Source organism: Typopeltis vanoorti, chromosome 24 (assembly GCF_054136105.1).
Source record: "Typopeltis vanoorti isolate ZY-2024b chromosome 24, IOZ_Tvanoo_1.0, whole genome shotgun sequence".
In the NCBI taxonomy this organism is placed as follows: domain Eukaryota; kingdom Metazoa; phylum Arthropoda; class Arachnida; order Uropygi; family Thelyphonidae; genus Typopeltis; species Typopeltis vanoorti.
Window position 1 is genome coordinate 70,988,339 of NC_143572.1, and position 12,679 is coordinate 71,001,017.

The following is a 12,679-nucleotide window of genomic DNA, read 5'->3' on the forward strand; positions in this document are numbered from 1 at the left end:
CAACTTGCAGAGCCTTGTGAATAGAAGAAGGAAAGAGGATATGATCGAGACATAAGTTGGTGAGGAGCTGTTATGAGATTAATGTGGAGGAGATTTTTCATAGAGGCAGAAGGAAAGGCCATTCCTGGAAGCTGTATAAGGAGGGTATGAACAGGGGAGTGAGAAACAGGTTCTTTGCATGGAGAGTGGTTGATGAATGGAATGCACCTGAAAGTGGTGAGTGCAGAAACTGTGAATGGGTTAAGCAATGGTTCTTAACCATTTAGTAGTCGCAGCCCCCTAAGTATCCTCAAATATTTTTGCAGCCCCCACCAGTTTATAGTAACATAATAATAATAACATAATTTTTTTTTAAGTAGTGGTTTTACTTTCTTATTATAATGACAAAAAAAAATCAGAAAACAGAAATCAACTTTACTTAAATATTATATAAAAACTTTACTGTATTTATATATAGGAAATCAAATAATGTTCTTTGTTTGCTCATTTTATAAGAGGGTAAATTTTAAGAAATAACAAATCAGTATTACAACACTGAAAGTTTCAAAAAAATAACTGCACTCAAGTAGCACTTAACAACGTTAAGTTTTATGCATTCATACTATTGTTTAAAACTTCAGAGAATCACTTCTATCACACATCCAGTAGGCTGATGTCACCACTTGCAGTATTGCCAGCAGTGAAAATTTGACTTGTGGCGCCACCACAAAAGAAACTACTCATTTTTCAAATTGCATAATTAAAATTACTAATACAAAATGATATAAGTTTGAAACAAAGTAAAATAAGAAACAAAAAATAATTACTTTAAGAGATTTCAAAAACTAGAAACATTCTATAAATTTTCCGTGGTCCCCTAGGGGGGTTGCAGCCCACCGGTTAAGAATCACTGGGTTAAGGCAAGGTTCAATTATCTTTTTTGCATGAGAGAGTAGGACCTCCCATTATGAGTCCTTTAACTCCTAGAGTCAGATGTTAACAGTAATAATAATAAAGCCACAGTGCAAAACATCAGTGTACAAGATTAACTATCTACTATCGACAGGGTGCTTAATAGACACTATCTAGTGTCTATTAAGCACCCTATTCATGTCAACTTTGCTATTTTGGATAGACTGGTAGTTCTGCTATGATCAGAATCAAAGAACACCAAGATTACATAAGATTTTTCTAGAATCAGAGGGTTCAGGCCTACTTCTTATGCCATTGACGCTAGACATAAAGTTCACTGGAATCAGACAAAGATTTTACGCTAGAGGAGATTTAAATTTGATCATCTGTTCCTTGAAACAAGTTAAACACTATTAATTGAACAGGCCTGTCTCCAAATTTTGAGAAGTAATTGCCATAAACTGCTCATAGTTTTTTTTTTTTTTTTTATTATTATTATTTTTAATTACACAGCTATACCTAGCCTAGTTCCTTGGAATGCTCATAGTGTTTCTCCTGATCGCTCAGCTGCAACTGATACACATGAATGTATGAGTCATGTTTTTTTTGACTCATTCTTGTGCTAATATTTTGAATGTTGTAACCAATTATTTTGCTCTCTCCCTGAATGATATTCATGTTACAGTGAGCAAAATATATAGGAATCGTAAATAATGTTAATTTCCTTTACATATGTTAAACTGTTTTTTTAAAGTATCATTAATCCATTCTAGTGCAAAAGTATTACAAAGTAAAGATTAATACAATAAATTAAAGATACCAAGAAATTATATACACTTGGTTTAATCCTTTATATAAGTGTAAGCAAACAAAGTTTGTGCCTGAAGTAACTTCAGGACTGGAGCAACTCGTATAAGGAAGCTAAGACTTCACTTCTTGGTATCTTTAATTTATAGCATAACCAAGTGAAAAAACTTCCAACAATAAAGATTAATACCATAGCTTTATTAAGTCACAATGAAAAATAAACATGCTGATGATTACAAAAGATCATTCTCTAATAATCCATGCATTAATCTTGGCTGATACATTTTCATACCTAAACATTGCATCAGATGATCCAAAGATCTGAGGGGAATAGAAGCTTTTTTTTTGTGTGTGTGTGTCTTTGACATACTCTTTGGCACATTACGAATGGACCCAGTCTGAACAAATTTATTACATATTCTGTAAATTATTAACCTACTTGGTGGGGATGTATCAAATTGTTCACCCCATTTCTGCTGAACCTTTTCACCATTCTCTGTCTTCTAGTATTGTTTTATTATCCACTTTCGTTGGTTAAATTACCAGCCATTACTATCTGGAAAAATCATTAAAAATAAATAAATAAGGAATGCAAAATAATATGTATGCCTATTTTTGTACCCCCCCCCAGTATTTGTTTTTTCTTGGATGGTAGGGAAAGTAAATTAATTTGTATAATAACAGTAAAATTACTAAAAATATAAATAATAAATAAAGAAATAATTAAATTGTTTATTTAAATTAAACATGTAATGTTTAATAAATATTTATTTTTCAGGAACATGTTAAGGGAAATGATTCCTGGAGACTTAATGAAATCTCAGAATGCAAGTGATTGGAAGAGGGTAGGATAAACAATATTTCTATATTTCTTTTTGTAGAATATTAGCATTGTATTATCATCATCATCACCACCACTACATGGAGTCAAAATATTCTTCCTCTCAGGAAGTCATCACTATCAAATAAATTACTCATCAAACATCCTTAAACTCATTCACTGTTTTCTGCTTCCTTCACATTGTCAAGCAAATTCATTCCACTCACTCATCAATCTCTACATGCAATAAACTTGTTCTCATTTCCTCTGTCCACAAAATTCCTTATACAACTTCAAGATATAGCATCTTACTCTGTCCTCTTCGCCCTCAAAAATTCTGGTTTTTCATCCTCAAAAATAGGCAAATGGCCACAAGAACACACAGTTAACAGACATACTACATAGGCTTAACAGCCTTAGTTGCTTCTTCCATAACTCAACCCAGCTCAGCCCTGTCTCCCTCTACTCTGAAAAATCTCCAACATTAACACAGTAAAACCTTTTACCAACTGATATATCTAAATCATATTACCTCTTCTACTATCCATCATAATATGCAAATGGCATTCCCTCTGCCTTTATAACAAACATTCCAAAATGACTATTATATTATTCTCTGAACCCTTTGCAAAATGCCTTCATTCTCTCAAAAATCAGGTGACCGAATCTGCTGAGAGTTAGTCATATGTGGTATGATAAAAGCCTGACAGCCAAACTGTAATCTCTTTACTTCTACATTTCAGTATCTTCCTCTTCTTTGCCATAATCTATTGTATTGTCTACATAATTCTAGCACTGTGGCCCTTAAATTTAATACATTGATGTCAGGGCAATTGACACTCTCTTGCCATCACCCTAACTACTTGGCAGGATGAGAGAAAACACTGACCCATGGCAATTTCGTGCTTGAGTTTTGGCAGGCATGCCACATATCATGGTGGCTCTTCAATTGTATCCAAATCTGTGTGGCATTTGTTTTAGGATGTATTAAACAATAATTAATGAGAATGCATATTTGGTTTGTATATTTGAGGCTATGGGAGGATGGAATATATAAGGGAGAGAAAGAAAAGATGAGGGATCAAATGAAGGAACCACTGCTGTTTAATTTGTACATAAATGATATAGGAAATGATATGAAAGGAAATACTTGGCTGTTTGCTCATGATGCAAAGGATAGTAGGATAGTTAAACAAGGTAATGTAGAGAGCTTGCAGGTTGATTTAAATAAGCTGACAGTGTTTAAATCACGATCACCCTTTTTTTATTTGCCAGACTAATTTGCCTACACATGCTTTTCACTGCCCGCCACACCACTATGTCTATAGCATAACAGCATCCAACTAAAAATTCAACCCGTTCGCCTCTACTTCACACCATATTGCCCTCAAAACCAGTAAAACTATTTGATCTTTGTATTTCCACCTTGGATGGGCATAACTCTTCTGATACCATCAAATCACCTGTCCTTCTCCTCTCTTTCTGCCCTGTCTGTCTTCACAAAAAACATCATATCACTCTTTCTCTATTCCTATTCGGATGTCATCCTCATTCAACTCTCATATGTTTCACTTACTTTGACAATTTTGAATAAATGAACTTCAATAATGCCACAGTTTCATTCATTCCCCTTATTTTGGATACTTTTGGCATTCAAAAACAAACATAATAGCTCGTATTGGAACTGTAACAAATCTCAACCACCACTTGGATGTGACTCATGCATAATCCATGCCCCCCCCTTCCTCAGGTGATTCCTCCATTATCACTTATCCTACACCTCTCCCTAGACCAAAACTGTTCCTCCTCACATCCCTGGCCATCCCGATCTTTATAGGCTTCCATCATCCATTGTCACACTGCCAAATCTATACACATTAGTCAAGATGCAGCTGAATCATGGCATTACAAAGTGGCATAATAACCTTTCACTCTCTCTTTACTTGTTAGTGCGTTTTTTCAACTTCCATGTAATCCTGTGAGCTGTTTGCACAATATGCCCCCGAACTTCAACTATCTCTCCATTATTACCCTCATATTCCTAGCCTTATCTTGAAATCCAGTAAATGTGATACATTATATTCAATCTATTCAACTGAAAGTGCATAATCTTAAACTGACAACCATTATCCTTCACCAACAATGCCAATTTATTTAAATCATCCTGCAAGATATGTATATACATGACTATTGCCATCTACTATTGCCCTCTCCACTTTTGCATCACCAGCAAACTCATCCCCCCTTTAAATCATTCCTTATGTCATTAATATGCAAATTAAAGAGTAGTGACCCTAGTACAGAGATTTAAGGCACTCCACTAGTCACTCTTGTTCTAGATTCCACTCCACCATATACTACTCTCTGTTGTCTATCTATCAGCCACCACTTATCCATGCCACCAGCTTCATATCCATTCCCATTTGCTCCAACTTCTGGAATAGTTTTCCATGCAGTATTCTGTCAAATATTTTTCAAATATTTTTGCAAAGTCCAAGCTTATCATGGTATATCCATTTCCCTTATCTAATTCTACTGTTATTCTATTATAAATATGAGTAAATTACCAAGGCAGGACCTGTTACAAAACCGAGCATCATATTCCAATCCACCTGTTTCTGGATTTTACCTTTAACCTACTTTTCTAATACTTTCATGACCACTCCTGAAATATTAATTGGTCTGTAATTTGCAATATTTTTTTCTGGGGGCCATCTAATATGTAATGGGCGACTATCTTGCCTTCTTTTCCCACCCTTGAAACCTTGCAGGAGCTGAGACTTACATTAAAGCATACAAGCCAGCATGCCATCCAGTTCCGCTGCTGTGTTGACATTAATATTTTTCAATATGTTGAGTACCTACAGTTTGTTTACCCCAATTTTGACATCAATCTCAGTCATAAGCAACTGAAAAATCTCCACTAGATGATACACCCTTGCAAAGTGATTACTTATTATCTCAACTATTTCTTTTGCTTCTGTTATATGTAACATTCTTGCCATCAGCACTGATTAAATTTCTCTTTCTACAGTCATTCTTCCTCTTACTCACTACATAGCAAAAAAAAACTTTTTTTTTTTTTTGCTATTTAACTGTTTCTTTTTAATTTACTTTGGCCTGCTTAGCTGATTTTCTCTCATAATCAGTAACCGTAATAGACACACTTAGCCTCTTATTGGAGAAAGAGACCGTGCAGTTTTGTTCTAGGAAGTTAAATGTGAAATAAATTCGAATAACGGTTTATGTTAAACTTGAAGGTTGGTAATTATGACAGACATAGAAGGTAATTAGAGTAGTGGCATAGCCTAAGAGCCTACAATGAAAGAATGTCAGTAGTGCATGGGAGTAAGTACAAAGTAAGTATAAAGCTCATGAGCAGTACAAAGTGTATGCAAGAAGGGTTATTAGTATGCACTTTGTACTGCTCATGAGTATTCCAACCACCTTTTTCTTTATATTCCCTCCATAATGTTTTCTTTTTTTTGAAGGTCCTGCTTTATATCACTGGTCATCTACTTAAACACCCACTTGGTTTGTCCACCTGACCTTGGGTATGCAGTGTCTTATACTGTTTCTCTCAAACAGTCCATGACTACTTCCCATGCACTACTGACATTCTTTCATTGTAGGCTCTTAGGCCATACCACTACTCCAACTATCTCCTATGTCTGTCATAATTACCAACCTTCAAGTTCAACATAAACCCTTATTCGAATTTATTTCACATTTAACAACTTCCTAGAACAAAACTGCATCGTCTCTTTCTCCGATAAGAGGCTAAGTGTGTCTATTACGGTTACTGATATATCTTCTGATGCTGTTACCAACCCAGTAGTTTCAACCATTTGATCCCTATCATCACATGCTGTTTCAGATAATTATCCCTTATTAACTGTATAAATTCCATTTCCATCTTGCATGTACCCTTTCCTCCTTACAATTTATATCCCCAAAGTTGAAGTCCCCCATTATAATTGCTTAGTCTGCACTTTTTGTGCTAATCTGCTGATACACAGCATCTACATCTCCCCCCCCCCCCAGGTATAGCAGCAACCAACAATATTTTTTGTTTTGGTCTCTATCTCACATCATATAACCCCAAATAAACCATCTATCTCAGACCTAAAATGCTCCTTAACTTCTTTTTTTGTTGGTTGAGGTTCTTCACCTATCATCAGCAATAGCCATCCTCCTATCCCATTCCCTCTATCTTCTTCTTTCACTACGCGTTATTCCTGCTTCCTATGCAGGGTCTGCATGTTACTTAGATGTGACTACCTGTTAGTACCACTCCCAACCGACCTGTCGCCTAGTCTGCCGCTGGGGGGGGGGTATATTTTTTTGGCTGTAGAAGCGTATGTTCAATGTGCCGGTTTGCCTGCTTTCGGGATGAAAAATGCCAGATAAACAGGCGGAAAAACCCTACTGCCCGCAACAAGACCAGCTAACTTGGCTATGCCTGAGGAAGATCCTCAAGTTCCTCACGTCTTCGACGGGAATCGAACCTGGGACACTCCTTCCCCAGGCATATGGTTGCGAAGCGCAAAGCCACTAGGCTAACTGCGCAGACTATCCCATTCCCTCTATCCTCCCTGATATCAACCAGATATCACAGTTGCCAATAATCAGCAACTCTTTTATATCTTCTCTCATTGCATATTGTGCACCTTTCAAATTATTCGTGCCAGCCAAAATCAATTCTTTCACTGCTCCCTTCTGCAAACTAGTAGCTCCACTAAAATCCTTGATTTTTCACACATTGGAAAAATGCTTTCATCACATTCTCATTAAGTGTACCACTTATCATTGAATCTCCATGCAATATCTTCTCTTTGTTCCCAGTTTCTCACCATTTCATACTTTCCATTGTTTTCTTTTATTTTTCCCTCCTGCTGTGCCACAGCTGATTGTTCCTCAAGTCATTCAGGCTCATGGTTTTGTTTGAAGGACTCTGCTTAAGCATGCTACTAATTTTCTCCTAACTGTCACCTGATCATCCACATTGCTTTCTCTAACAGTAGTTTGCTGTGTTATCTAACCAGAAATTTGATAGTATCATTGATAAACAGAGATAACCTTTTACAAATCATACATTGTTTTGTCTAGTACTCAATACTGTATAACTTTGTAAAATTTGTTTATTAGAGGTAATCATTTAAACTTTTAAAGCAAAATTTGTTCTGAAATTGCTTTAAATGTTCCTTAACTTTGGAAAAATTTACTGAAATATGCATCTGCATAATAGAAACAAATAGAAACAAATATAAAATAGAAATTATCTGCTAGTGGCTTCTTCATAGCTCTCACTATCCTGTAGTTAATAATGCTATGTTGTCATAAATGTCTAAGTAGTAGCATTTAAATGTCTTAAATAGAACCATGAAAGCAATAGTTACTTACCTTTATGGTGGATCTTGTAAATTTTAATACTGACTTGGTTGCAAGGATGCATTTTGAGGTATGGATTACAAGGCTAAAGAGTATAAGGAATAGCATTGTGACATGGAATAAACATTTTAATGAAAATTGACTTATGCTTTTTGTAAATTTGGCCCTGACACAAAAGAATGTTGAGAATGTCATGTACTAACACAACTTAACATATAATGTTTTATCATTATCATATCAAATTGATCCCATAACCTGAACCTAGCATTCAAAATTCTGAATTTGCAAGGCACACTGCCAAGATACTCATCACTTTCTTTACTCTACTTCAAATGATATAAAAACTACATGTGCTATGTCAATAATCTTTTTTCTGTGTTATCCATAGCTTTCCTTGGCACTTCTGTATTGAACTTACTGCAGGTGGGACTGCTATAAAAAAATTAAAAATATGAAACAACTAAATAAAGAAAAATATTTTATGTTAAATGTCAAATATTGTGTTTTCTATAATAAAAAAAAAAATTATAAAATTTAGTTATGACAATTTTTTCCCCCTCCTCTCCAGTCTGTAGTAGCAGCCTATAACCAGGATGCTGGCATGTCACCAGAAGATGCTAAAGTCAACTTTCTAAAGATTATTTATAAATGGTCAACATTTGGTTCTGCTTTCTTCGAAGTAAAGGTATATTCATATTTGCTATGTATAAGTAATAATGAATATTAAATAATGTATAATTATATCAATCTAAATATAATTAATGCTTGAGAATTAAAAGTACTCCCTAACTTGGTTATTTGGTGAGAATCTTGCTATTGGAGGAGTCCCAGTGAAGTGGGAAAAAGATAAAATAATAATACTGCCCAAGAGTATCAGTATAAAAGCATACATCAAATTACAGACTAGGTTGTATTCTGGGGAATTATATTTAAGGTTTTGGAGAAGTTAGGAATAGGATACAGTATATGATTAAGAATTGGATTCTTTATGAAAGGCAGTATGGGTTTCTTAAGTAATGGTCTTGTTTTAATAATCTATTTGCATTTTATAATAGAATTAAATAGAAACTGATCAGGAGAATACATATACTATTGTATTTCTGGATTTTGTTTAGCCACTTAAATTGATTATATTTCATCCTCCGTATGGATGAAATATATCACTTTATGCCACATATCAATGCTATTTCAATTTCTATAGACACGTTGTATCCATATATTTATAGTATAGTGGTTAAACTGTAACAGAGAGGATCATAAAATTGATCAGTCGGAAAGACCTGAGTTTGATTCCTGTCCACGATGTGAGGAAGATTTACCTGGTCTCTTTCGATTAAAGGTGAGTTAGCCGGTCTCATACGGAGGTAGAGGGTTTTTTCTCCTGGAAACTCAGGTTTTTCATCCCTCAGAACAGGCAAACTGGCCCTGCTACAGTCAAGGATACTTACTCCCTCATTAGGAGGGCTCAACCAGTCTTAAGGGAAGGTCGAGGAACAGGTGTGTGGGGGGGGGGGCAACCCCACAGAATAAATAAAATTAACTGATTGAAAGATAATGAGAAGGATGATAGGTGAAGCTTTACAAGATTCTGCTTTATCTCCTATTATTTAATCTAGTGTAGTTGTATGATATTGTAAGTAGTTTAAGAGAAGATATTCAGTTATTTGCTGATGATGCTAAGGTGGGAAGACTGCTACATCAGCCATAAAAATGTGGCTAATACAGTGGTCCTTCAGATGTGTTTGAACAGGCTGATAATGTGTATAGTTCAGTGGGAATATTGGTTCAATGTAGCTAAATGTCTGATTTTGCACTTTGGAAATTGAGAGATGGAAAATTGCATGCTGTTCTGGGAAAATATGCTACAGGAAGTTAAGGATAGGAAAGATCTTAGAATGATAGTGGAGGATAGGACAATCTAGAGGACTGCTGCTATGATGAGTAGGATACTGAGAAGTGGATGATTTAATGCTGAAACATTAACCAGGTTTGTTCTTAGTAATTGCTGTTATGGATTTTATACTTGTTTTTTAACTCAGTGTGAAGAAATCTTAATTATTCTAACTGTAATCAGAAATGAAGATAATTATTTATTTATAATTATATATTCAGATGATTATTTAATAAGTATATCAATCCTCTCATGAGCATGTCCTTTTCACAACCTTTGAAACATTTCCTCTGAACTTTAGATTTCTATCAATAATCACATTTTATATATTTTCTACCAGTATAACTATGAAGCAACCCATATGTGTATTCTAAATTTTTAAACCTTGCATTCAATTACATTAAACTAACATCTAACTTATTAATCTAACATCTAGCTTATTCAAATTCCTCTTGAAGAGTCAAAATATCAGCACTGTTACCAATAATCCTCTCAAGAATCACATCATCTGCAAATAACTGAATATCTTACTGTAGATTAAACAGTAATTATCCCAGTACTGAACCCTGTGGACTCCACTTGTATCAAGTTTTTTCACTAGGTTATAAATTAAATTAAACTTGCCAAGAAATTATATTCTTGTTTAATTCTTTATTGAAGTATAAGCAAGCAATGTTTGCACATGAAGTATCTTCATGACTGTGTATACAAAGGCACATCAATTACCTTAGTATTGTACATGTCCGAAAGAGTGTGTGTTTGGCATTTTGCAATACTAAGGTAATTGACATGAAGTCATTAGCCTTTGTGTATAAGTAACACAGTCTTGAAGATACTTCATGTGCAAACTTTTCTTGCTTATATTTCAATGAAGAATTAACCAATAATATAATTTCTTGGCAGGTTTAGTTTAATTTAATTTATATCCTAGTGAAAAAACTTGCTACAAGTGGAGTCCACAAGCTAGATGTTAGATTAATAAGTTAGATGTTAGTTTAATGTAACTGAATGCAAGATTTCAAAATTTAAGATCTACATATGGGTTGCTTCATACTTAGCAGAATTATACTGGTGGAAAATATATAAAATGTGATTATTGATAGAAATCTAAAGTTCAAGGGAAATGTTTCAAGGGCTGTGAAGACAATCAAGAGAACTGCTGCAGTATCGAGAAGGACATGATCACAAGAGGATTGATATGTTTATTAAATAATTATATGAATATATAATTATAAATAAATAATTTTCTTAATTTCTGATTACAGTTAGAATAATATTAAGATTTCTTTACACTGAGTTAAGATGATTCCTGTCATTATGGGTAGGGTCACTACCTAGATCAGTTTCAAACTTCATTGAAGTCTCATCAGTGGGAGCCAAACCTAGAAGAGATACCATGGTTGAAACAAGTCATATATTTCCAATATACAAGTAGTGAAAAGGTGTATCACCTTATTATTAAAATTACTATGGATCATAGATAGTTTAGAACCAAGTGAAAAAACTTTCTACAACTACACAGCACAGTTTTGTAAAAGGTAAGTCCTGCCTTAATAATTTACTCACATTTTATAATAGAGTGAGCAGAATTAGACAAGAGAAATGGATATATCATGATATTTCTGGACTATGCAAAGGCATTTGACAGAATACTGCATGAAAAACTATTACTACCAAAGTTGGAGCAAATGGGAATGGATATGAAGTTGATGCAGAGTGCCTCAAATCTCTGTACTAAGTCACCACTCTTTAATTTGTATATTAATGATATAGGGAATGATTTAAGAGAGGGGGGAATATAGTTGTTTGCTGGTGATGCAAAACTGGAGAGGGTAAAATAGTATAAAGTATAAAGGTGATGTAGATATCTTGCAGGTTGATTTAAATAAATTGTCATTATTGGCAAAGGGTAATAGTTGACAACTTAATGTTGCAAAATGTAAGATTATGCACTTCAGATCGAATAAATTTTAAATAGAGTTTTTCTCCAAGGAACTCAAGTTTTTAATCTCATAACTCAAAATCAACCATTAAACTCACACTGTTTCAAACAATGTATTGTCTTATGGATCATGAGATGTTGGCAGTTGTTTGCCATACTCTCTTTAATGGATGCCTTTTAAAAATCATTGATAGTTTAGGCCAGCTATCTCTGATTGGCTAGAGGGTTGAGTCTGCCCCTCAGTTTCCAAAAGTTAGATAAGGCTTAAATGGCCTTGCCTACTCTCTTTGTGGAGTAAAGGTATTATCATATTATTTTAGAAACTTTATAAAGGTAAAAATATAACTTATTATTATTATTATTAACAGAGACCTCCAGGGAGTCAGAGACTCATCGAGGGAGGTCACATACTACACACACCAGCTATCATACTTATTCTTGAATTCATTCACATTGCTTGCACTCACAACATCCAACAGCAGTCCATTCCAATCATGCACCACCCTGTGAGAGAAAAATCTACCCCTCATCCCCTTCTTAGTGGCATTCATTCTTAGCTTCCAAGGATGCCCTCTTGTCCTTTCCCCCACCTTCCATCAATTAAAATCCTGTATGACCCTTTCAGAAGTTTGTAAGTCCCAATAATATCACCCCCCTTTCTCCTCTTTGCTAGTGTCTGCAGTCTACAAATTCTTAATCTGTCTTTCATAATCAGTATTCCACAACCTTGATATCATTTTTAACACTCTCCAGTATATCGGAATCACAACGGAAGCCAGGAGACCAGACCTGTGCACAATAGTCCAAGTGAGATCTTATTAAGGCCTTGTAAAGAGGCAAAATGACATCCTTATTTTTACATGTGAATGTTTGTTTCAGCATGGCAATTATCTTTTGAATTGTATTTGTAATCTTTGCAAATACAACTAGAAATATA

General features: G+C 34.6%; 1 protein-coding gene across 2 annotated transcripts in view; it reads left to right on the forward strand.

The window, feature by feature from the left end:
• Window positions 1–12,679, forward strand: part of ck (unconventional myosin-VIIa ck) — a 526,896-nt gene that overhangs the window by 501,681 nt on the left and 12,536 nt on the right. For both annotated transcript variants that reach the window (XM_090413984.1, XM_090413985.1), the window contains exons 43-44: window positions 2,477–2,543; window positions 8,478–8,594. In XM_090413984.1, the coding sequence (XP_090270110.1) occupies window positions 2,477–2,543; window positions 8,478–8,594 (184 nt within the window). The remainder of the gene's footprint in view (window positions 1–2,476; window positions 2,544–8,477; window positions 8,595–12,679) is intronic.